Genomic DNA, 27,303 nt, shown 5'->3' with positions numbered 1-27,303 from the left:
GACGACGTATTCCATATCTATGACATGTAATCACCACAGCTGTGCTGCTTCGGAAACTTTTTTCGGCGTCAGCGTCCTGCGTCGATGACGTCGATGCGCCATCGTCGAGGACCTCCTCCGACGTCCAACGTCATCCGATGTGATAAGTAGGACGCACGACGCCCGTAGCCTCAGTTGTAGTTTTTTCCCCCAGAACGTGTGACATTAGTCAACTGCCAGTCAGACACAAAGCCTTGTGGAACGTAAGCTGCAATCGCAAAAGAAATTCTGCAGCGGGGAAGGCAGGGCGGGAGCGATATAGAATACGTCGTCGGACCATCCCATCGAAAGAACGTTACCAGGTAAGAAAGTAACTTGTTCTTCGAGGGGATTGGGTCCTCCGACGTATTCCATATCTATGACAGACTCCCAAAGCAGTACCAGAGCAAGGAGGAGGGAAAGAATTTAGAATCAAAATTTAGAATAGCCAATCAAATAGCAGAGCAAAGGACCGCCTTGCCAAAGGCCAGATCCTGTCCTCGGATGGAATCGAGGGAATAGTGACGAACAAATGTATATACTGAAGCCCAGGTGGCTGCATCACAGATGTTGCAAATAGGAACACCCCTCTGCAGGGCAGTAGATGCAGCCATACCCCTGGTAGAATGGGCCCGCAAGCCAGCCAGTGGGTCCTTACCCGCCAAGCGATAACACTCCGAGATGGCCAAAATAATCCAGCGAGACAAAGTCTGTTTCGTCACAGCTTGCCCCAAACGCTTTCCAGCGTAACCAATAAAGAGTTGATCGTCCACTCTGACCCGGGACATGCGTGAAACATAAAAGCTTAAGGCTCTCCTAGGATCAAGCCTATGGAGCCTCTCCTCTTCCTTACCAGGATGCAGAGGAGGATAGAATGCCGGAAGAACAACCTTCTGGGCCAAATGAAATTCCGTCACTACCTTCGGAAGAAAAGAAGGACGAACTCTAAGGACAACCCTGTCCTTGTGAAATACAGTGAAGGGTGGCTTAACTGAAAGTGCCTGTAACTCACTCTGCGAGCGGAAGTAACCGCAACTAAAAACACAGTTTTCAGAGTTAACAGCCTCAAAGGGCAAGAATGTAAAGGCTCAAACGGAGCACCCATAAGAAACTTAAGAACAAGGTTTAAATCCCAACCGGGCACCAGGAAAGGTGACGGAGGGAACACATTAGTGAGCCCTTTCATAAACTGTGAAATTAAAGGGATTTTAAAGTAAGAACACTCTTCAGACGAGCGCTTAAAGATGGACAGCGCCGCCAGGTAACCTTTAATGGTACCCACTTGCAAGCCCCTGTGGGCCAAAGAAAGTAAAAAGAACAGAACCATGGGGATGTCACATGCAAAAGGATCCACATTCTGAACTCTGCACCAGTCGCAGAACTTATGCCAACGGCAACGGTACAGAGACTTTGTTGCTGGCCTTCGGCCGAAAGCAACACCTCCATCACGTCTTCAGGGAGGTCCCAATCCTTATACCTCAACCTTTCAGAAGCCAAGCGTGAAGGTTGAGGGATCTGACCTCTGGATGGAGAACCTGACCCCCCTCCCGTGAGAGCAGATCGTCTCGGTAGGGAAGACGACGTGGAGAGCAGATGGACAAGTCGAGAAGGTCCGGGTACCACGTCCTCCGAGCCCACGCCGGAGCAATGAGGATCATCCGGGAACCGAACTTCTGTAACCTCCGCAGCACTTGCGGAATGACGGGGACTGGAGGAAACACGTACAGCAGCGGGAATGACCACTCCACCACGAACACGTCTCCTAAGCCTCCTTTTGGAGGAAATTCCCGCGAGCAAAACCTTTCGCACTACCGGTTGACACTGGAGGCGAAGAGATCCACTTGAGGGGTCCCCCAAAGGGCGAAGATCTCCAGGAGAATCTCCTGAGCCAACTCCCACTCGTGAGAGATTGCGCTCTGCCTGCTCAGAGCGTCCGCCGTCACGTTTTCGTCTCCGGCCAGATGAACTGCCGAGATCGAAACTTCCTGCTGGATGGCCCAGAACTCGAGCTGCATCGCCTCCCTGCACAGAGGAAGTGACCCTGCCCCCCCCCCTTTTTGTTGAGGTAGTGCATGGCCACTGTGTTGTCCGTCAGGATCAGGACACTCTTTCCTCGCACAGTCGGCAGAAAAGCCTTCAGGGCTAGCCTGACGGCCCTCAGCTCCAACAGATTGATATGGAGTCTGAACTCCGACGGAGACCAACGACCGCTGACTGTCAGCCCGTTGGCATGAGCTCCCCATCCCGTGAGGGATGCATCCGTCACGATCGTCACCTCAGGCCAGGGAAGCCAAAATGGAGCCCCCTTCATCAAGTTGCCTTCGACGGCCCACCACAGAAGGTCCCGGGCGACGGAGGGCAGCACCTGAACCGGGTCCGACATCCTGCCGGAGGACTGCGACCATTGCGTCTTGAGTGCCCACTGCAAAGATCTCATCCGCAGACGAGTCTCTGTCACCAGAAGAATGCAGGATGCCATGAGGCCGAGCAACCTCAAGAACTGGAACGCTGGGAGCGTCTGGGCATGCTGAAACTTGTGCACCACCTGCTGAATGTGAAGCGCCCTCACCTGGGGAGGAAAACACTGCCCCAGGGAAGTGTCGAGCACTGCTCCGATGTACTGGAGCCGCTGTGTTGGCGTCAAATGGGACTTCTTTAAATTGAGGGAGAAGCCCAGCCTGTGAAAGGAGTGGCAGGTGACGGACAGATGATCCAGGACTTGCTCGGGAGAGCTCCCCCTGATCAACCAATCGTACAGGTAAGGGTAGACGTGAATCCCACCTTGCCTGAGATGCGCTGCCACCACCACCATGAGCTTGGTGAAAACCCTCGGGGCGGAGGTCAATCCGAACGGCAGGACCCGAAACTGAAAGTGCGAGTCGCCAACCGCGAACCTCAGGTACTTCTTGTGCTTGGGATGGATCGGCACATGGAAGTAAGCATCCTTGAGGTCGAGTGACACCAACCAGTCCTGAAGCTGAAGGGACTGGAGGACTTGAGAGAGAGTAACCATCTTGAACTTGTCCTTCCTGAGGAGTTTGTTCAAACCGTGCAAGTCCATGATGGGTCTCAATCCCCCGTCTTTCTTCGAAATCAAAAAATAAGGGGAATACCATCCCTTGTTCCTCTCCGCTACAGGCACCAGTTCTATGGCGCCTTTCTCCAGCAGGGCTTGAATTTCCTGCGCAAGGAGCGGATCCGGATTCTGCAAAGAGAGGTTCCCCGGTGGATTGTCGCGAGGCCTGTGCCGAAAGGGAAGACAGTAGCCGTGGGTTATGATCTCCAGAACCCACACATCTGAAGTAATGGCACGCCACTCTACAAGATGCTGCGCCAGCCTTCCCCCAACCGGCGAACCATGGGACATGGCCTCATGACTGAGTGGGAGCGGCTGCGGCGATACCTGAGGGCAAAGAGGCAACTGCCCGAGCGGCCTTGGCACCACGGGTACCCTGTCGTCCACCTCTGGTACCCCTGCGTTGGCCTCTTTGACTGCCAGCTCCTCTCGCTTTACTGAAGGACGAGTAATAGCGAAAGGAACCACCCCTCCACTGCTATCCCCTAGGACGAAAAGGCGGAGGTCTGCAACCTCTCAAGGCTCTCGTCAGGCTTGCTGCCAAAAAGGTGTTCACCGTCAAAGGGCATGTTGAGGAGCCGGGACTGCACATCAGGAGCAAACCCAGACTTCCGCAACCACGCAAACCTGCGTATCACGGTGCTCGCCGCCATGGACCTACTGACGCATTCAGCTAAGTCCAAACCCGACTGAACGGACTCCCACATGGCATCCTTACCATCCTGGACCATAGCAAGGAAACCATCCCGTTCGTCCCCTTCGGGAATATGTTCAGCCGCTAACGCAACACAGTTGCACAGAGTGTGTGTGAAACGAGACAAGGCACAAATGGAGTTGGCCGCCTGAAGCGCCATACCACCAGAAGAAAACATTTTCTTCGCCCAGCCATCAAAACGTTTGTCGTCCCTATCAGGAGGGATGGTAGGGTATGACGCCTGCTTTGCCGGGGCCGTGGCCGCCTGCACCACCAAACTCTCCGGAGTGGGGTGCCTGGTCAAGTAGCAGGGGTCGCTACTGGCTGGACGGTATTTTCACGACAAGGATCTGCCCACCGCCGGGAGACTCTCCGGAGCAGTCCAAGCCGCCGCCACCCTTCTCTGTAAAGCCATATGGAACGGCAGTACCGGGTCAGTTGGGGGACATCAAGGATGTCCGTTAGATCATCCTGCACAAACTCCCCTGGGGGAGCAGACCATCCCAAGTACTCAGAAACCCTAGCCATAAGGCGCCGGTACGAGGAATCGGCATGAGAGCCAGGCTCAGGCCTACAAAACTCCACCTCCGGAGAGGTGTCCAGTCCACTGGCATCATGCAGTGACTGCCTCAAATCGTCAAACTGACTATGGCCTGAGACAATTTCATCTGGAACCTGACTAGGAACCAGGCCATCAGAATCCTCATCCGCCTCTGAAATATATTCCAGGTGGCGAAAAGAAGGCACCCGAGAGTGCTTGCTCTTAACCAGAGCCTTCCTAGGGGGTTCCCCCGTGCCACGGGGTACCTCCGACACGAAAGACGTCGATGGCGTCGAGCGAATCGGCGCCGGCGTCGAGAGAACAGGCATCGGCGTCGAGGAAATCGGCGTCAACGTCAGCCCTCGAAGCCGGAGCCCCGAGCGTGTCCTTCGACGACATGAGCGTCGACGGCTTCGACGACTTCCTCGGAGCCGGAGCCTCGAGAAAGCTTGTCGACGCCCTCGACGCCTCAGACTTCGATGTCTTCCTCGAAGACCTCACAGGTGCACACGGTCTCGAACGCGTCGAGGACCGGGACCTGGAACGGGTACATCGAGAACGAGTCTCCTTGTCCGAACGGGACCTCTCCCGTGACTCGTGCCGACCACTCTTGCGAGCGGTGTCTCTCGACCTCTCACGACCGACCCCACTCGGGGGCGCGGACGGCTTAGTACCCTGCGACTCGAGAATCGCCAGCATTTTCTTCCTGAAGGAAGCCCATTCCTCCGGCGTCGCACGGCTGGTGGGGTAAGCGACGTGCCGGGCAGAGTCCTCCGAAGAGGACCTGGAAGACGACCGGTGTCGGCGCTTCCGAGAATGCCTCGAAGAGGCTGAGGAGTGGCGAGACCGACTCCTAGAAGGAGACCCACGAGACTTCCGACGATGACGCGGAGAGTCACCTCTCGAATCATCCGTCTAAAGCTCCGCAGACTTCGACTTCCGGGGCTTGGACACCCGACCTACCGACAACTTCTTCATACGTTCGCATAAGGCTTTGGACGTGAGCCTCTGGCAGTCGATACAGTCATCCGTGTCGTGGGCCTCCCCGAGGCACCAGAGGCAGGCGTCGTGCGAGTCCGTCACCGACATCTTGGACCCACACTCCCCGCACTTCTTGAAGCCCGGACGCGGGGTCGAAGACGAAGTAGAAGACATCTTCACACGAAGGATTTTCACAAAAACGAAAAGGTTTGAAGAACCGAGAAGAACAGAACTCCAAAGAGTCGAGGCGTTAACCGAGATTCACGAAGCAACACGTTCGTAGAAAAAACGGAACTGAGGCTACGGGCGTCGTGCGTCCTACTTATCACATCGGATGACGTCGGAGGAGGTCCTCGACGACGGCGCATCGACGTCATCGATGCAGGACGTAGACGCCGAAAAAGTTTCCGAAGCAGCACAGCTGTGGTGATTACATGTCATAGATATGGAATACGTTGGAGGACCCAATCCCCTCGAATAATAATATGTATGTATGTATGTATTTAAAAATGTATCAAGCAAACCCTAGGCCTAAGAGCTTTATTTCTAATTAATGTGCATATTTCACTCCAAGGCGCATCCTCCAAGGAAAAGGTTAGTCATTCATCTAAGGCACTTAATTATCTGGTTGAAGACCACCCTTTCAAGGACTTTTTCAATAATGAGGTTGGAGGGAAACTTGGCGATAGTTTGCAGGAACTTTTGTGTCTGCAGTGTGTTTCTTCAAAAGGGTTAGGGAAGCTGAAGATTTGAAGGAGGCATGGAGGAGGCCGGCAGATAGGTAGAGGATTAAAAAGCCAGTGTCGCAAGGGCAGCTGATTGGGACCAAACGTTCATCAAGCAAAATGGTTGCTCTAAGTGCAAGATGGGTTAGATCTTGAAAGTATAGATGCTAAATTGGCAGGAGAGCTAGATCAGAAGTAGTCATGAGCAGACGTGGTACAGAAGGTGTGGTGCACAGGAGGGGGCTGGTGAGGAGCAGAGGGGAGAGCTATGAGAGTGTCACAAATTTCAAAGATTTTAGAAGAACACTAGCAGGAAACGTCATTAACAGAGAGGGAAGATGCAATGAATATTGTGTTTTGTGAGATTTGATCGAGTCTTGGAGAGATGAACGCTTGTGGGGTTGATTGTTGTGAAGTAGAAGGGTCTAGTACTTCAATATCTAACCGATTGTATAACAAATTCCATGACATTGTGAGTTGATCAAGAAAACGTACTCACTATGTTTTAAGCAAATAATCATACTGCATATGACTTGTAAGCAAGATACCCCTACAAGGGAAGCTATTGATCTAACCACAGTCGAGGAGGACTGGAAGCAATTTTAAGAAGGCCCGATGCATGCACCAATCCGCCTCTTGCTCAGAGAAAGAGAGAGCGCAATATGCCTGTTATGAGGGTGGGAGACAGACAATAACTCAATTATCAGCACCTTTGGAAGCCAGAGAATCACAGTTTGTGGAGTGGGAAGAATAAAACTTCATTGAGCTGGGGATTCTCAAATGCAATTTAGCAGAAGAAAGTCTTGGGCATTTGTCAAACCATGTGCAGGACCATTAGTGGTGAAAAATATGTAAAACATAACCCATGACTAGGGAAAGCAGAGCATGTTCAGTAGCAGACAGTCAGTGGTCTCTTTCTTTCTGAGTAAACGAAGAACAAGTGGAAAAGGAAAGAAATTGGTATGACAAATATCAATGGCATGAGGTAAGAGTCCATGTTGATAAGGCTTCAGACAGACCAACTATAATCTTACGGCTTGTTAACCAATAGAAAGTTTCTATTGCGTTAAATAATGGCACATACACATTTTTCTTCAGATGAAAAACAATCTAAATATTTAAAGTAGCATGACATATAATTTCTACAATTTTGGACGAAATGGATTCAAGTTACAACTCTATGCAACTTTAAGGACCATACTGCTTAGCATGCATCCAGAAGAGAGCTGCGTATACTTAGATTTTTCTATGTGTTTTTTGGAAAGCATTGATTAAACCAGTTCCAATAAAATCACCCTGTGCTTCTAAACAATTCCTACAAAGATTGTTGTGTGATGGAAGCACACATATTGAATTGGCTATAATAAATACCACAGAAACTAACACGACATTAAAACAAACAATAACAAATAAAAGTTAAACTTCATGTAATGCGACTGTTGTTCTTTAAACACTCAAGAGAGCTCTGGGTAATTACTGTATAGTAAATGTGCACACCTACCCAGTTTATGAAGTAGGCTTGGATGAACTTCACGACTTCCAGAGTAACTAACAAGCTGATGGGAATGAGATTGTTGAAGAGAATGATGAACGTCAAAAAATTCAATCCAAAATTGCTAGCACCACCATCTATATAAAGGAATTCAGAAAATAATGTTAAAATAGGTCTTTTGTTACCTTATTACACATATATGAACAGGAAATAATCATGCAGCATCACATGCTTTCAATTTGTTGGTTGTGAAACTCTACTGAATTTATGGGAGCTAGCCGGAAACAGCTCACAAAATATCTACACACAGAGTCACATTTCCTAACCTGCAGTGGGTGCCTCAGATTAAGACTGTAGTGCTAAAAATAAGATACTTTTCTGTAAGTATTGCTATAGGTTCACGTGCTTGCAAAAGTCTCACCTGTCAAGTTGGTAACCCTCAGAACTTTAGAAGGTGCATTTTCCATTTCAAATCAGCATCACTATCACATATATGTATATGTCCCTCTAGGAAGCTAAGCAGTGCAGCCAACACAATAATGAAAGTTGGAACATGACACTTCTTCCAAGTGACTGCCGCCATGTACAGTACGGACCTGTGCAACCAAGCACCGCTCACACAAAATAAGTCTGAAATGCAATTTGGGCCACGCAGTGCTGCTAATGGTATTCAGCCACTCTGTCTGTTGATTTAATTAAGGGGACCATAATGTATTACAGAAAAGCAACAAAATAAAACTTGCAAGAAAAAACGACTTCATTGTAAAATTGGCTCTTTAACGTGGGTGTCATGTTGTAACATTATTAAAGGGAATGATTATCATACACATTTATCTGTCGAGGATTGTCGAAATAATGTAAAGTCTACAAGCCCAGATAGGCCAAATGTGTGTGTAATTAAAGAAAACAATATTTTGCATAGAACATCCAAGAATTCCAACATTTCCATGAATCCTGTGTTGCATCACTTGCTCACAAAACATGTGGGACAACAATTCATGCAAAGCTAGTTTAAGTTCCACATTCATGGAATGATGAAAAAACAGATTTTATCCTATATTCAACTATTACATAACAAAAATAAATATAAAATTATAACAACATTGTCGAACGCTAAAAATAATGACAAATCACGACAGAAAAGCTAAACAAAGATACAATAATTAAATGGGTTACATAATGAACAAATCGAGCAACTCTCCGGCAGCTTCATTATGAATGCTGTAGATGTGGGGGCAGAGGGCCACGCTGAAAAATGCCTTTCGTCTTTTCCTTCAGATTCCAATCATTCCGGTGCCAGTAGGGTCTGATGCGATCACATCCGATGTGGTAACTCCAATAAAGGATACTCTACACCGGGGATCCTACGCGATTGCAGGAAACGGTCATGCCCTCCAGGGACCATCATTCTGCTTCCACCACACTCGCAGAGAAACCTTAAACCAAAGTGGGAACATGACCTAGCCACTCGGAAGTGGTCCCCACCTAGATTCCTGATGCTAAGGAGACGGGCCACATGTTTTACTAAACACAACTAACACCATGTCATGACATTGTATACTGAGCTGCCGAGGCTCTGTCTCAGCCTGATGCACGATTGTTGTTGACAACTGAATTCCTATCTAATGAATTAATCCTGTAATGCGTTTTGTGTTAACCGTAGTATATACAGTTTGTTCACTACAGCATAACTTGCATGGTATTTTCACCTTTCTTTGTCTGACTACATGCAATAACCGAAGCTGAAATGCGAGTGACACAATGTTTAAGAAAATCGCTGATTGATACATTTGTGTTCAGCCCTTTTTGAGGCGATCAGTGTACACAAGCCAGAAAAAGTATCACATCTTGGCAGTCTGACTTTTGTCTCTCTAAGGTTGTTATTGTTATTTTGCATTTGTATAGCGCCTTATATACCATTGGTATGGTCTGAAGGCGCTGGTAGGTTGAACGCCCTTGGGAACCGAAATTCGGGTCAGTGGAGAGATTAGAGAGAGTCGAAAAGTGCGTGTGCGCACCAGGTATGTGTGCAGCTGGTGCGGAATTCCTGTGGTAGCTGCTTCTTAGCGGTAGGTGTGGTGGTTGAGGGATCAGGAGTATGTGTTTGGTCTGGCCGGAATTATCCAGACCGAGTGTGGCAGCGTTAGGCCTGAGGAGAATGCCTGGCTGGGGGTGTGAAACCAGCGATGTTTACTTAGAGTGATGGGGGGAGAGCGGCAGATGTTGATATGAGAACAGTTATACTGAATGGTGTCATAGTATATCTGTGTTCTAGTTGAATGGTGGTGTAAGGAGAGAGTAAGCGTGGGCTGTGATATGAAGTATGTTCTTTCAAAGGTTCCTTGCATTCCATAGCAAAATAAGCACATCACGCAATTCTGAGATGTCTCTCATCTGCTCTATGCACTATTCATCCACTCAGCGTACTCATCCGTACAGCATACTCATCCGCTCTATATATCCATCCAGCCCATACACTCATTTGTTCCATGCGCTCATCCGCTCCACAGACTCATCTGCCACTCATCAGCTAGGCACTCAACCGCTCCACAGGCTCGACAGGCTCATCTGCCACTCGTCAGCTCCGCAATCATCCGCGTACACTCGTCCGCTCTATGTACTCGTTCACTCACACACTCGTTCGCTCTCCACACACCCGTTCGCTCTCCACACACTAGTTCGCTCTCCACACACTAGTTCGCTCTCCACACACTAGTTCGCTCTCCACACACTGGTTCGCTCTCCACACACTGGTTCGCTCCTCACACACTGGTTCGCTCCCCACACTCAGCCGCTCTCCAAACGCCTCCGCGCACCACGCTCCTCCGCTCTCCATGATCCTCTGATCTGCACGCTCTTCCGCACTCCACGCTCCTCCCCTCTCTACACTCAGCCGTTCTCTACACTCATGTGCTCTCCACATTCATCCGTCTTCTACGTTTAATTGCTCTTCATATTCGTACGCTCTTTACAGTCAACCAACCTCCACACCCATCCACCCTCCACACTCCACACTCAACCGCCAGCAGCGTTCATCCTCCACGCTCTCCCCAGTCATCTATACTCAATCAGTCTCCCCCCTCCGCCCTCCACAATCTTCCGCCCTCCTCACTCATCCGCTCTTCATACTCATCCGCTCTTCATACTCATGCTGTCTAGACTCATCCGCTCTCCAGACTCGTCCGCTCTCCACATTCGTCCTCTCTCCACACTCGTCCTCTCTCCACACTCGTCCTCTCTCCACACTCGTCCTCTCTCCACACTCGTCCTCTCTCCACACTCGTCCTCTCTCCACACTCGTCCTCTCTCCACACTCGTCCTCTCTCCACACTCGTCCTCTCTCCACACTCAGTCGCCCTCACATTTCTCCGCTCTCCACGCGCCTCTGCTCTCCACGCTTCTCCGCTCTCGGCGCTCTTCCGCTCTGTATGCTCCTCCGCTCTGGACGCTCTTCCACTCTCCACGTTCCTCCGCTCTTTACACTCAGCTGCTCTCCACACTCATCCATCCTCCTCATTCATTTGCTCTTATTATTCAACCGCTCTCCACACTCAACCGTCCTCCAGACTTATCCGCCAAACAGCATTCATCCTCCACACTCATCTATACTCATCCACACTCATCCTTACTCATTCGCTCTTCCCACTCATCCGGTCATGGTCTCCACACTCATCTGCTCTCCACATTCATCCGCTCTCCACTTTCATCCGCTTTTCACGCTCATCCGCTTTTCACGCTCATCCGCTTTTCACGCTCATCCGCTTTTCACGCTCATCCGCTTTTCACACTCTCTACATTCCTATTATCCACTTCACTGTTTAGATCTGCATTACTCGTTTTAGTTCTGTTTGTCATTGTAGGTTACAATCTGGTAAGTTTAGTTGTAAATTTATTTATTTATATATATATATATTTTTTTTTCTTTAGGTGGTTTGCTGGGTCGGTGTTATTGTGATGATGCTAGTTTGGAACCGGTTGGTTTTAGGGAAAGAGCCAGGTTTTCAGTAGTTTGTGGAAGGCCGTTAAGTCCGCAGTTAGGCGGATGTGGGGTGGGAGCGAGTTCCACAGGGTTGGGGCAAGGGCTGAGAATGATGCTCCGCCTAACCTGACTGAGTTTGTTTTAGGAATTAGTAGGAGGCTGGCTGAGCTTGATCTAAGGGTGCGAGTGGGGTGATAAGGTATTAGCTTTTCTTGAAGATATTGCGGTCCAGTTTTATGTAGTGCTCGATGGGTGAGGCATAGGGTTTTGAAAGCCACCCTACGGGCTACTGGAAGCCAGTGCAGTGTCTTGAGGGCTGGGGATAAGTGGTCTCTTGGAACGAGCGCAAGTAGCACTTTGGCCGCCGCGTTTTGTGCTCTTTGTAGTTTATTCAGTTGGTAGGCATGAATTCCGAGGTATAGGGGTTTACCGTAGTCCAGTCGTGATATGATGATTGATTGGATCGCAGAGACTCTGTTGGGAAATGAGCAATATGGAAAGATGCGCCTAAGGTTTTTGAGGTGGTAGTGGCAGGACTTTGAGACGTTGTTGACTTGGCGCGAGAGTGTTAGGTTAGAGTCTAGGGTGCATCCAAGATTTTTCACTGTGTTGGAAGGTGTCGGACAGTTGCCCATGGCGGGTGGCCAGGGTAGTGGGTGTGGAAGAAGATCCGAGTTGCCGCAAACCATGATTTCTGTTTTGGAGGGGTTTAACAAGAGGTGGCTTTGAGTCATCCAGCGTTCTATGTTAAGGAGGCAGGATGCCAGGTCAGGTCGGGAGTTGGGTTTCGCGTTCAAGAATTTTAGAATTAGTTAAGTGTTGTGTGCACGAATTATTGGTGGGAGGGTGATCAGGTAGAGATTGAACAGGAGGGCGGATAGACATGCACCTTGTGGGACTCCTGTGTCGACTGGTCGGGCTTGGGAGGAAAAGCTGGAGAGTGTCGTTATTTGGTGCCTGTCTTTGAGGAATGAAGCTATCCATTTAAGGGCGGTTCCACATATTCCTAGCAAGTGGAGGCGGTCAAGGAGTATTGAGTGATTGATCGTGTCAAAGGCAGCCGACAGGTCGAGAAGGATTAGTGCGGCGCATCCCGCGGAGTCAGCAGTCATTTTAAGGTCATCCCACATCGAGGCCCAATGGCCGGAAACTGAAGGTAATGTAACCGGCGACCTGGGGAAAGTGCACATGGACCATTACTACCATGTGACAACACTACAAAATGAGAATGAATGCAATGAAGATACTTTGCAATTTCTCGCAGACTCCTTGACGCAATCTACACCCACCAAAAATGTTCCACTAAAAACCTTTCGATTATATCTGTTTTTCCAAGTCGTGAGCAAATATCACAACCTGAAATAACATATTGAAGATTCAACAGAACTGACCGAACAACTTTCTAAAGATCTCGACTACAGTTTCCCCGATAACTGTCAATTTGTCCACCACAGCCGAATCACAAACCACATTAATGCCGGACAATTGTCTGATAAAGCAGCAAAAATGCATTGTATTTGACAGCTGCCTGATAGAGATTCTACAGATGCTGAAATGTGTCCATACATTAAGTGGAAACATATACGGGGAGCCATTGTCGAATGTATCTCAGGTATTACAGGGCACTAACCTGAAAATCCAAGCTAGCTGTGTCCACCTCCATAGTACATTTTCATGGTCCGCTCAACCGATGCCAGGCAAAGTGCAAGCTGGAAATCTACTATGTTCAGCAGCTTTACTTGTCAGCAGGTTTACTCTCGGTAAGATTTCCAGTTTCTGTCAATTTGTGGGAGTTGAGTTCCTTGATAAAAACCCAGTACTTCCAATATCAAAGGGAATTCTTATTCCCAAAAATTAGTTAAGCCAGGAAAGTTGAACATATGTCAATCGAAAAAAAGCACATTTGGCAAATGTTTTTGGCTAGCTGGCAACGGACAGTCTGACACCCCAGGATTTTCAGCAAAGTACTGCACATACCACTTTCGACATGCAAAGTAAGAAATAGTGCGTTTCAGAGATAGTGCAGGTGTCCGAATGGACAACTTCTGTGGCCATGAAGGAACAGTTTAATCAAATCCATTGAATTTCTTCAATCAAGGGGGATAAAAATAGAGCTGATAGCCACTGAAAGGAATGTTCCGATAGCCAAAGACATTCGAGAGCGGTTTCCACACATTTGTCATGAATTTGATGTATGGCACGTTGCCAAATCAGTCAATAAAAAAAATGACAGCTGCTGGTAGAAAAAAGGGTTCTGAAGAAATCTTAAAGTGGTGTCAGTCTATCATCAACCATCTTTAATGGAGCTCCAAAACTGGTGATGGTCTGTAGAAATTCTACTTGAGAAATGGCATTCATTGATGCACCATTGTTCCAACGTGCACTCGGACAGAAAACCAACATTTTAACGAATGTGCATATGGACCTATATCTGAGGAGCAGAAACGAAAAAAAAAAAGTGGTTGGTGCCATGTTCAACTCCACAGAAAGATCTTTAGAAGATCGTGTATGTCAAACTCTTTCCATAGACATGAAGGGACTCTCAGAATTCTGTCATACTGGAGATTTGGAGGTGTTCCACAATATGTGACTTAATTACAGGCCCAAAAGGTTGTATTTCGGCATAGACGGTATGGAAGCCTGAACAAGACTAGCTGTGCTTAACGTTGGGACGGATCAAGCGAAAACTGCAGGACATTTCGGGATGCATTGTTACCTTAAGGCCTTCACAAAACGACGCAAAGAATAGGTGGTTAAGCCAATACACCAGGATATGGAATTGGAATTTGTGAAAGATTTGACATTGAATGCGTTGGCCATGCATACTCATGGAATCGATCCAGATTTTGTTCCTAGGACACATACAGTGCCACAAAACATTGCAAATGAGCCCTGTCCACCTAAAGAGGTACTTTTAGAACAGTTGACTTCCCGATATGAATGATTAGTAGCTTTCTTCACAATCTGCTTACAATAACATTTTCAATATGTTACCCAATCTTTGTACATTGTACATCAACAATTGAATGCAATTACACTAACTTTCGATGCTACAAACAGTATTAAAAAATATTTAATTATGCAGATTAAATTTGGTGTATAATTAATGTATTTCATTCACCTTCCCTTTATCTTCATCGATATTTATGTTCCTAGAACGATAAGACATGTCAACGATTGCTATTCGTGATATATTTGAAAATGGAATTGCCCTAGCAAATCAGTGCTGCAATGTCCATTTTGGATTGCTGAAATAATGATGGGCAAATTGGATATTAGCCATCAGTCAACAGGACACAGACTTGGTGTCTGTCAAACCCTTAATTCTTGACCCAAACCACATACCCAGTTTTTTGCTTTGCATGTGCCCCTACTTGTGTCCTTCCCTTGTGTTTTTCACAGCCCCCTCCACACCATTCCTCTTCTTCTCTCTGCCTACCAACTCCCTGGTGCTCTCTGTCTCTCCTATCCTTTTTAACCGTTTCTCTATCCACTAGCCTGCTCTCCTCACTAAGTCTGGTAGTAAGAAGTTTGCAAAGGACTTCTTGGTTTCCAACCCCAGCCTCACTATCGCCGATACCTATACCTGTGATACGTCCATGCAAACCCTCAGCGACATCCTCTTTGTCGTTCCCTCGCCCCACCTATGGACTCTACATATGCTCTCCGTCATCTCTCCTTTCTCTTCTTCGCACATTAATGGTGGCACCTGGTGGGAGGCCCTCTTGGCCTCTTTCCACTCTATGCAAGGTTATCATTAATGTTTACTTAATGCCTCTTAATTAAGAAGTCTCCTTGTTAAAGTCGCCTTCTTGTAGAATTTAACATCCAACTGGATGCCTCATGTACTTCCTCAGGGCACACAAAACTACTCCTGAACATCCCCGAGGACGTGCTTTCCAAACTTGATTCCTTCAACCCCTATGTCCTCATCTTACTTGATCGCTACTCTGCCTTTGACATGGTGATCCCTACCATCCTTTTCAACCGCCTCCATGATTACCGGCGTTATCACCGATCATGCCCTGGATTGGCTGACTTCTCTCCTCTTCGATCGATCCTCCCTGTTCCAACTTGGGTCCTTCCTCAAATCTGCCTTTTCTCTCCCTACCCCCTGCTGATCTCCTCACTAAAACTGTGCTTGTTTCCAGGATACCGTCTGACCCTGCTATCCTTTCATATTGGGGCCAGGTCCACTCCCTGTCAGTTTCCCACCTGCACTCCCCCCCCCGACAACACTTGCACTCAGGGACTGTTTCTGTATCCCTACAGCATCATAACAATTGACACATGTCTGCACTTACCCTTACACTTGCACCTTCCACCTTCTGTCCACGCTTTTCATTTATTGTATTCCTTTATATTTTCTGAACTGTTTATCCTTTGCACTTCACTGGCCCCTTCACCTTTCCTACGGCACTTTTAACCATTGCCCCACCGCCGCCTCCTTTTGCGCTTTCGTGATATCAACATCACCTGGACTAGTAAAATCTTTGTCTCCGTCTTCCGTCTGTCTCTCCTCCCTTGCCTCGTCGCGCCTTGAAGCACTTGTGCATATGTGCGTTATGAATGCCATATCATATGATATTGTGGTGTGTTTTGTAGAGACACAAAAGGAATCCTAGGTTACACGAGGCTTTCAGTGCCTTGTACTTTCGGTTTTACTTACCTTCAGTGTAACTGTGGTCAAAAACTAATTGGAAGTCATGGTTTCCCCTGCTCTGTGAAACGAAAAGCAACTGTCAATGAATATTACGTCTCAAGCTCCAACTCTCCTCGAATTACAGTTATACAGAATACAATTCATAGTTCTATACCAATTCATAGTTCTATATTGTGCCTACTATAGAGTATGCAATTTCTTGCTGAGATTCACAAAACAAAGGATAGAGTCTAGCAAAGGAATACTATGTTTGCTTGTTTAGCCTGCGCTCACTGGCCATTTTCAGATTTCGGTTGATAACTAGAGTACATAATCTCTACTAGAGTACATAAACCTACTGTGCCACAAATCAATGTATCTGCACCAGTTGCAAAACAGACTTCGAGTCTGTATGGTGCATTTCTGGAGCTCAGTCCCTCCACAAGGTCCAGCATGGCTAAATGCATTAGTCAGAAAAGGTGGTTAGGAAGCCAATTTAGAGGCAGTGACACCAAAGTGTGGCAATTCATATGCTGTCTTGCCAGCAGACGATAATGTGATCCCGGGCAAATCATTATACCGGAGTGTTAAGTTTTGTGCTCTGTTTGCAATATCACATTGTGGTGGCATTTTTCAGCCTGTTGACTGATCTTTCTTTTTATATAATTTACTTGAGTGGAATGGACCCCAGACATGAGAGATGTGAACAAATGACAGAGGCTTCAAGCAAGCTTTTTTCCAAATTTGCCACAAATCAATTTATTTTCTAGAATTTCAAATGATGTTCTTCATATCAGGAGTAAAAAGCTGTAGACCAGTGTCAAGCAAGGACTATACGAAGATGACCTTATCTCAAAGTTTATTTTCTAGGGTGTATTTGAAGTCCCACATCAATTAGGTTTATGGCACTTGTTGACATTCATGTATGATGACAAACTAAAGCTACAATCACTGTGCTTTTGAATAATACATTTCTATAAGGATTTAAAAATAATATTTCATGTTGTTTTGTCACATAACTGCATCTTGCTGTACGATAAGAACTGGGAAACAATGTTATCAAAGGATGAAACTGGACACTGGGCTCAAATCCCATTTTTCATCACTTAACCAAAATGTGTTGATCCCAGGAAACTCATTTAAGCGGTTAGAGCCCAACTTGTCAAAATTGCTATTTTGTTGCTTCATATATAATAGTGATCATTAATAAATTGTACACCAGAGTGTAATTTAGTTCTTGCCACTTTTATGGTGGCATGATAGGACCCAAACCAACAGACTCAAAGGGCCAAGTCGGAAACTGACCTGCCAGCATTGAGAAACCTGCACACTGAAAAATTGGGCCTATTTAGGCAGAGTAGGCAGGTGTCTTTCTGCAGGGGAAATTCAGAGAAGGCTAAAACAAAAATGCAATTCGAGTGCAGATTGCAAAAGCACATCACATTGCGGGCCGAGAAATAAATGCAGCCATTTTGTCATTGAAACGGTCACCCATCAAAGACATGGCATTGATAATTCAGACCCACTTTTCAGCAGAAAAATGAACAGCAAATAGTTAAACTTTAACTTTGTTAATGACTGAAAGAAACAATCAGTAAAACACATGGTGTGTCAAAGAATAAAGGCTGATGTTAGGAAATGCAGTATGCAAATTCATTTTAGCCAAGGACAATGGGCAAAATTCAGAAGCGGCTTCCCCGAGGCCAGCCTGGTTTGTGCATCCCAACTGTTTACAACTGCAATCAAATGTATCCCGCCTGAAGGGTGTTGGATAACACACTTTTAGATTTGTTGTCTCTGCAGGACAATTAGCCTGGCTGGTGCAAGACCGGAATGTAGGGGGGGTGGTGAAAACAGGAGCTGCAATCAACGGAAACAAACTTTGAAAGAAATACAAGAAATAATAGTCTTTCAGAATGATGGTCCCTTTCAGATGAGAGGACAGGCCTTGTGACATCACAGTGCCAACCCAGCTCATTATCTGCAGGGGGAGATCTCGGTGTAGCAAATGCATCCCTCATTTACGAACTGCAGCCACCAACTTCAAACAAAGAGACTAATGAAAACTATGGTTACAGGCTGGTCGAGCGAGACAAATGGCTTGGTGGAAGCAGAGCTCTTATTTGCATTAAGATGTACTATTAATTTAAAAGGACTATTATAACTTAGCCCTGTTTCCCCAGCAACCACAAGTCATACTGCATTGATGTATGCGTCATGTTCTAGATAACTTCCAGGCGATTTTGTTGAAATAAAATACATCCACCTGTGACTCAGGGAACTGTAATGGCCATGTAAAATGGGTATCTGGCTGATCTGAAAATGCCCCGAGTTTAAGAGTTGGCACACTAGTGGAGGGTAAAATTAGGAATGTCGAGAGTACATTAAGTGTTCATATGTGTTATGCTTTTTGTGTAAACGGCAGAACATTGGCACACGGCCATCCAACATGATGCAGAAATGGCTGTCATTTTATTAAATTCCCCATGAGTAGCTGAAGCAGAATATATGTATGTTATGGCAGTTACTAGCAAAATTATGAAGTTCTGCGACAAAACCAAATTCTGCCCAAAAAGTGGGCATATAAACAAAAGGGGGATTTCAAAGGAAACATGCCATAGGTCTGTTGCAGACTCCTAAACCAATCCTTCGAGAGAGGCTGGAAATGGGAGGAGAGGGAAGGCAACTGCCCAATACTATTTGTATTTATTTTATTTGTATAGCGCAGACCAGGCCCGGAGGCTACCAGGCGCATATCTTAAAAACAGTGGTTACAAACAATATGACATTTCAGGTAACATTTAAATTGAACAAAGTAATCAGCACACATTGGAGGTAAAGACAGAAGTACATAGGTAATCAAGTTTTCAGAATGCAACTTGGTCGTCTGATGTAACTAGCCAGCGTTTGGCTTTGTGTTTGAATAAATTCAGGGAAGGAAGGTTTCTGATAGTAAGGGGGACAGAGTTCCACAGTTTGGCTGCCAGAACTGGGAAGCTGGACCCACCGGCTGTTTGGAGCTTGTATCTAGGGATCAGTAGGCTCTGGCTAAGGGTAGACCTTAGAGATCGAGATGGGGTATACTGCGTGAACCGTGAGGAGAGATAGATGGGGGCCTGGTTATTCATGCATTTGTAGGTCAGGGCAAGCGATTTTATTGAGATCCTTTGACTGACAGCCAGTCAGCCCACATCTCCTGGTTTCCGAGATGTGGGCTGATCAGGGGATATTAAGGGCTGCTCTTATGGCGTTATTTTGTATGATCTGGAGTTTGTCTAGGTTACGTTGATTGGTTCCTTGGTACAATACATTGCAGTAGTCCAATTTGGACATAACCAAAGTCCTGGCAAGGGTAGTGCAGTTGTGAGTGGAGAGAAAAGGGCGACAAGCTGTGATTAGCTTGCAAGTGTATGCAGCGGTGGCAGCAACTGCATTAGTTTGTCTGTGTAGGGAGAGAGTGGAGTCGAGGTAGATTCCGAGAGTTTTGGTATCTTTGGAGACTTTTATGGAGTTTCCATCGATATTAAAGGAACTGAACATGGGGTTCAGCTTGTTGAGTCTTTGCTGTGTACCTAGGATGAGGAGCTCTGTCTTGTCATTAAGACAGAGCTCATGTTGTGCCATCCAGGTTTGGATGACATGGTATATGTCATTTAGGGATTTCGAGTCTACCGTGTAATCGCCCGTGATGGGGATGAGTATCTGGGTGCCATTGGCATTATTAGTGTAGGCGACACCCAGATAGTCGAGCACATCAAACAAGGGTTTAGTGAAAACATTGTAGAGGGTGGGGGATACGCACGATACTTGGGGTACCCCGCAGGGAACTGGCGCAGGGTCGGCAGAGGAGGTTGGGGAGAAAACCCTCATATGTCTGTTATCCAGGAATGATTGAATCCAGTTAGTGGCATTGTCGGAGAAGTGGGCTTCAATTTTCAGGTGGTGACAGAGGATTTGGTGGTTGACCCGTCGAAGGCAGCAGATAGGTCTAATAGTAGTGGCAGGGCTAGTTTACCTTTGTCTTTAAAGTCCTCAATTTGGGTTTTGAGATCTAGGAGGGCTGTCTCCATACCGTGCTTGGGTCTAAAGCCGGATTGTCTAGTGCCTAGTAGATTGTTCGTTTCCAGGTAGTTCTGTATCCGAAGATACGCTGCTCTATCTAAGATTTTTAGCAGAAATGGGACCGTTGTGATGGGCCTTTAGTTGGTTGGGACCTCAGGGTCTAAGGTAGGTTTTTTTAGGAGAGGGATAACCCACGCATCCTTCAGATTGTTGGGGACCACTCCCGATTGAAATGAGGAATTGATAAAAGTGGTAATGAAAGGAGCGAGGTCATGAGCCGATTCCTTAATAATCGGGGCTGGACATGCGTCCCCTTGGCAGTTGGATGGTTTTAAGTTACAGATGATTTTTTCAACCTCCAGAAAGGTGAGCGGTGTGAAGGTGAAAGGCACAGGGGAGTCTGGGGTGGTTATTTTAGGTGGCAAGGTCTTGCTAAGCAGCGGAGTGCGGAGGGAGTTTTGTTTGGCGTTGATTTTGGATTGCAGAGTAGTTATTTTGTTGAGAAGTGCATTTTGTATATTGTTGCACCAAGTGCTGTCTTTGGTGCACACGTCAGGGGCAGGTGAGGGGGATTCTAATTATTTGAGAATTTTAAAATATTCTTGTGTTAGATTCTGCTTGGGATATGCGTGAATTGTACGTCTCTTTTTTGGCTTGAAGGCTGGCTTCCTTATAGTTAAGAGAGGTGATCAGGAGGGAGGCTTTATTAGCTGAGATGGGATGACTTTTCCAGAGGGCTTCGGCCTTGCGCTTTTCTTTGCGCAGAGCATTAAGCTGCGGGGTGAAACAAGAGTTCAGGTGGGACTGTTTGGCTTTGTGAATTTTTAGTGGAGCTATACTCTCGATGGCTTTGATCATCAGGCTGTTGAAGGCGTCTACTAAGACAGTGGGGTCCTTGTCCTTGTGCTGCGAAGCAAGAGTGTTCAAACAAGGGAGGATGAGGGGAAGCAATTTCTCCCTGGTAATGCCCTTTTTATTTCTGGTGGGTATAGCAGGGGCTATGGTAGGTGCGGTCTGAGTGTTGGTGGCTGGGAGTAGGAAGGTAATGATATGATGGTCAGACCAGGCGCAAGCAGCGTTGGAAATGACATTGGTATTACAATTGAGGTCAGCTAACCAGTCGAGCGTTCTACCCTTGTTGTGTGTAGGATTACGAATGCGCTGCTGGAAGCCTAGTTTGGAGAGCGTGGTGGTGACTTCAGAGGACATGTGGTCCTTGGGATCAGAGAGGCCGAGGTTAAGGTCACCTAATAGCAGTATCTGGGAATTAGGCTTGGTGTTAGCCGACAGGGTGAATGCAACATCGTCCGTAAATGAGCCCAGTGGACCTGGAGGTCTATATATAAGGTGGAGTGTTGCTGTGTTTGTGGGAGAGAGGGATAGTGATGATGCAGAGCTGAATTGTGTATTGGCGGCAGCTCTCATAGTGATCTTGTAGCTATGTATGAAAGCGACTCCTCCTTTAGACAAGTTGGATTGTCGGTTGTTTCTGATAATGGTATAACCCTTGGGTAGGGATAAGGCGAGGAGTGGGCCAGAGGCATATGTAGCCAGGTTTCGGTAATGGCTAGCAAATAGAGGTTATGGACAGTGATGAGGTCTGCGATGTCAAGGGCATGAGCCCTAAGGGATCTTGCATTGATGAGGGCTCCCTTGAGCGCTGAAGTAAGTGAGGTGGAGGGGGGTGGTGGGTGCCGTAGGTAGGTTGGGCTGTGGAGGGGCGGTGTGGCTGCGCCGAGTACAGGGTGGTCGAGGCAGTCTAGATCTAAATCTGATATTCCTAAATTGTAATGGTACATGGAAGGTTTGGTGTAGGTTTGGTTGCAAAGTGCTTGAGCCACAGAGCTGGGTCATTGAGGTAAGGATTCGAGGGAAGGTCTGAGCAGTGGAGCATGGTGGAGGGAAGGGAGAGTTGGAAGTCGTGGTGTGACTTAAATATGCTGGCAGGGTAAGTGCCTGTAGTGAGGGATAAGGCTCCTAAAAAGACTATGTGGGTGAGGTAGAGGCTGGTAGAAGGCATCGACTGCATGTCGTGGCCAGATGGTTCGCGCGAAGCGTAAGATGTGGTGCAGTTAATGTACACTGGGAATGAGACACAATCAACAATCATGCACAGCTTACATAGATTGACCTATGGTAACTACAATGAGCATGTGGTTAAGCGATAGAGAAAGGTACAGGGCACCTAGATTTGACAATCCCACCAGCGACTAAAAATGCATACATCAAGGGCACCTAGATTTGACAATCCCACCAGCGACTAAAAATGCATACATCAAGGGCACCTAGATTTGACAATCCCACCAGCGACTAAAAGTGCATACATCAAGGGCACCTAGATTTGACAATCCCACCAGCGACTAAAAATGCATACATCAAGGGCACCTAGATTTGACAATCCCACCAGTGACTAACAATGCATACATCAGGCACCTAGATATGGCAATCCATCAGCGACTAAGGAATGCATACAATGGGGGTCACTGACTTAGAAAATACAATCTGGCTATGTTTACCTGTAGTATGGTTGACAAACGCAAAAGCAATTATGGGCAAAAATAGTAAATCGAAGTTAAGGTGCATTGGTAAGCGACCTAGGGGCTCAGGTAGGTAGCAAGATGCTAGTCTGCAGTCAATTTAGACTCAATGGATTGCATAGATACAGGTTTGCAGGCAAGCTACGATATAGTGTACAAGCATACATTAGCATGACATTTGAAACAGTTAGGTAGTGATAGTTTACAGGGAATCATTGATTGCAGTGTTTGTTAAAGCATCAGGAAGTAATATGAAAGGAATGACATGAACTACGATGCTAAGCAAGTGATTTTGCTGAGGTCTGACCAGCCTATTATTAGAGCAGATGATAGGATGTAGGAAAGCATTCTCGCATCATGGAGGTCATCACAAGTACATCATAAGTACTCCAATGCTAATGTGCATCCTGCACAGTAATTGGTTTGGAAAACTAAGCATGTTGGAGCTGGCATGTGCGATCCACTATAGACATTACACGAGTACTTTAAACAGAGGTTTTCAATGTAAGTAGTCTCGAGTGCTTTGTAACCAAAAGGTGGGTGAATCGGCTTGCCTTAAATCCTGTCCCTTTATAGTTGGCAGGGAGCAAAACTGTGTAGTTCTTTAGCATATTTAACTAAAAATATGAATGTAGTTAATTCCCCTTGGCAGAACACCACGGGTGAATTTTGTTAACATTCGAAATTAACAAAGCTCATTCCCGGTGTGCGCTGGAAACTATAGACTGAAATGTCATCGTGCAATCCTATTTTTGCCTGTTAAACCCTTGATATCTTTTAGGAACTGGGGTGCCTTTGTTCCCAAACCCAAACAAAAACATCATCCACTCCACCTTTAAGTTGAGGGGAGTCTAAAATCCAAAACTTTCAAATCATCCCAATGTTTACTGTCCAGCTTCCCCAACACAGGCCTTTAAGTGGAGGGGGGTGTGAATGCCCACATTCTTCAATCATCCCAATTATTCAGTCCAACTTCCCCAACCCAGACCAAAATATGGGTCGGGGCGGGTTCTGAAAAACCCACTGCTAAATCACCCTGTATTTATTTTGAGAAAATGTGTGGGTGAAATAGTAATTGCAATATGCATTTTCTCAAATCTGTAAACCAAACTGCAAGCCTGTTAAGCGTGCAGGAAAATCGAAATTGCACAGCACTACATCTGTAAAGTGATTGTGTCCACTGACCAGTGCTAATTATTTCTTGAAGTGAAATCTGTAGAAAGAAAAGTATTGTAATTTGTGTTTTTTGCAACCCATTGGTGTGATTTATTTGTTTGTGTAACAAGCAGTTAATTGTGAGCCACACAGAAGGTGGTGTGTGTAGTTTAGTGTGTTTTGTATGACCTATAATACAAATATATTTCCTGTGCACTGACCTGGTTCTTCGCTCATTTGTAGCCCAGGTGGAGGGATCCAAAGGGCATGATATGAGGCTGAAATAGGGCTGAATAAAAGGACTGACATTAACCGTTTATTGTGTGACACTTCGCTTGGGCAGGGATGAACTCCCTGTGTTGAGGGTGGCCTCTCAAACCATTAGAAACACCACTGGAAAACCAGGGCCATTTTATATTATCAGTCTATCTTCAGATACGTGCACCTTCCTGGTAACTTCTGATCCATATTCTCGATCATCGCTATTGTACTTGTACCTTTGTTCCCTCCAATCTGCCACTTTATCTATGCTCAATTACTTTTACATTCTTTGATGGTTTCATCTGTCTGTCTCTATGACAGCTCTATGTGTACTTTCCTCATACTCCCTTCCCTGTATTTGTGCTAAGGCACATTTACCTCTCTCATGGCTCCCAATCCGTGTATGTATCCACACCAGTGCACATACAACTTCCCTGTGATTTCTAAATCCATAACTGATAGCTGAAAACATGTGCTCCGACATATGTACCTGCCTCATTGCTGTTTAATCCGAGTGCTGTATTTATGCTGAGGTTTATGTGTCTTTTTCATATGGCTATTGATCTGCGTCCTGCATCTATACTTAAGCCCATTTACCTTCCTTGTGCCACTGTAATCCACTAACGTTGCTGTTGGAATGCCACTTGCTCATGACTTTCATTCCAGTATGAGTGAAGGGGGTTCAAGGCAGTTCCCCTGTTTATTTGGATCGCTGCCACTGCAGCAGATCAAGCTGCGGGCTGTGCTGGGTGGTCGAGAGGGACAGAGGTTCGGTTCTTGGATCATTTAATTTCGTCAGTATGAAAGTGTACCTAAATCTGTCTGTACCTCTGTTCTCAAAATCTAAAATGGTCCAACACAGTGATATAATTTAAATTGATTGTGTCCGTTTTTTCCTGCACCAGGAAATGTTGAATGAAAAAGCAAAAACAGCCACCACTGCAGATTTGCAGCGTGTGCATACCCTCTCTTACACAGTCCAGTGGTTTCCATCCACAGGCATGAGATGGAAGGAGCAGGAGGTTATAGATGTGCGTCTTACTAAAAGGGTTACATAACAAAAGAAAGTTTTTCAGGCTGTCTCCCGTAAGGAAAAAACTAACCAGTCTTGATTCAGTCTTTAAGAAGCTCACAAGGCATCCTAAAACAGTCAGTATTTCTAGGCTGTAGCATTTGGCACATGTCTCATGATTATTGCGCCTCCGGGATTGGTTTAAGCATAGTTGTTGCTCGAGTTGAATTGTCGAACTGCAGATTAAACTGAAGATGTGGGCCAAACCAATTAAATGTTGGTTCACCATCTTGAAAGCCATCTTGTGTCCTGCTGGCGGACCAGCCATGATCGTGGTTGTTGTCGTTTAGTAAATCTACATACCTTTTTTAGCGACATCCATTTAGAGGATGCCTTCGACTCAGCGAGGATCCTGAAACGCTTGCCATTATCACATCTTTATTAGATTCGGATAACACTTTGCTGTAATAGTGTCTGGAGGTTTTCCAAAATCATTTCCTTAATGGGCATCACTGGGATTCTTTTCAGAGGATAAAGAGGAGATTAAAGGCTAAGAAAGCACCACAGAACAGCAAACATTGAGGGCAGCCTGTAGCTTTAAAGAAGACATGCATTACCCTTCTTGAAATGAGACATAGGACGGCCGTTGCCATGGCTAACGGATCAGTAGACGACCAGACACTCTGAAAGTCTAGTTCACAGAGTTTATTTTATCATCAAAAGTATACCAAGGGTTTAGGGTGGACAGATCGTAAGAATGACGGACAATAAAAGAAAGCAAAGATGAAAAATTACAGCTTGCTTATGGACTACAGTCCCTAAACCCACCCCTCTCTTCTCTTGGGCCCTGCCTCCTGGTGTCCTAACGAAAGTCACAGTCTGTGGGGGTTGAGTGTCCCCAGGGCTCTAAGGGCACAGGGTCACCAATTTCAGTTCCGTTGCTGAGCAAGGACACAGTAGACCTTTGTAGACCTGAGTATTGTGTGACACAATCCCTGCTATCAACCCAGTGCTGGTGGCAGACGCGGTCATGGTCTTTCCACCACTGGGTTAATAGGAGCACTATTCACTGGGTAACTCCTCTGTCCCCTGGGCTGGTCTCCTCTCCCTTCTCCCATACCTCCTTCTGTATCATTCTTGACGTTCTACGACAACAGCCCTCTCCTTCTTCCATGATCTCCTTCAACCTCCTTCCTCCCCTGCAGTGCTTCTTTTCACCAAGGATGTTGCGCTAACCTGATTTATTTTGTTCTACTCTCCTTATTCTTTCAATACCAGACTTCTATCCCAACATCCTCCTCTCTTGCTGTTTTTTATTTCCTATCCTCTTTCCGTCCCTCTTTGCTTACCTTTCTTATGTTTCACTCCATTTCTCCCATCCTCCTTCCACTGATATGTTCTTTGCTCAACGCCCTCCTCTGCCAATTTCTCTGCTTTGTCTCCTCACTAGGCTTTAAATCTCACTCTTTTGTTACTCCTCCCCTTTTGTGTCCCTCTCTCCCTAGGTCTTTCCACTCTCCTCTGTCCCACCCACGTTTCTCACCTCCTGCTCATTCACTCTCTTTCTGCATTCCCCTTGTCATCACTCCAAAATTCCACTGCCATCCTTTCACAGAACCCTCTTTTAAGCTAAAGCTGAATGTGTGTTTACCAGTGCAGAACCACCCATGGGGCCTGCAAACAGGATCATATAGCTTCATGGCACAATAAGCACCAGCTGCCACCTTGATAGTCAAGTTCTCATTGCTCCGGTTACCACTGGCTCCCAGTGCAACGGCAGACAGTCTCTTGCTCACAGTCGCCAACATCAGCGACAGCTCCCTTTCCAAGCTCGCAGGCATGCAAGTTAGTGATTGTCTTTTGATCCTCTTGTGAGCTGAACCACTTCTGCATGTACAACCTTCCAGAGTTGTAGGACCCAGTGTTCTCTTGTTCCAATGCGGTCCCTGCTGCCCTTGCCTGCTGGTATGTATATGGGTTCTTTCAGAAGGTCACCAAAGCTTAGTTGTTGAATGAAATGTATGCTCTCCTGATGACTGCCATTGTTTCAACAAAGTCTGTTAACCTGTGTATCTTTTTGGGACAAGGGAGGTGACACAGGTGCAAGTCAGAAACAGGCACTCACAAT

The 27,303-nt window shown here is 46.4% G+C and overlaps 1 protein-coding gene across 4 annotated transcripts in view; it reads right to left on the bottom strand.

The window, feature by feature from the left end:
* Positions 1–27,303, bottom strand: part of ATP8A1 (ATPase phospholipid transporting 8A1) — a 1,730,029-nt gene that overhangs the window by 1,317,034 nt on the left and 385,692 nt on the right. For all 4 annotated transcript variants that reach the window (XM_069631739.1, XM_069631741.1, XM_069631738.1 and 1 more), the window contains exon 12: positions 7,537–7,664. In XM_069631739.1, the coding sequence (XP_069487840.1) occupies positions 7,537–7,664 (128 nt within the window). The remainder of the gene's footprint in view (positions 1–7,536; positions 7,665–27,303) is intronic.

This window comes from Ambystoma mexicanum, chromosome 6q, assembly GCF_040938575.1.
Source record: "Ambystoma mexicanum isolate Mex_15411 chromosome 6q, UKY_AmexF1_1, whole genome shotgun sequence".
NCBI classification, from domain to species: domain Eukaryota; kingdom Metazoa; phylum Chordata; class Amphibia; order Caudata; family Ambystomatidae; genus Ambystoma; species Ambystoma mexicanum.
The sequence above is the reverse complement of the archived record's forward strand: the minus strand, read 5'-3'. Positions and strand labels throughout refer to the sequence as shown.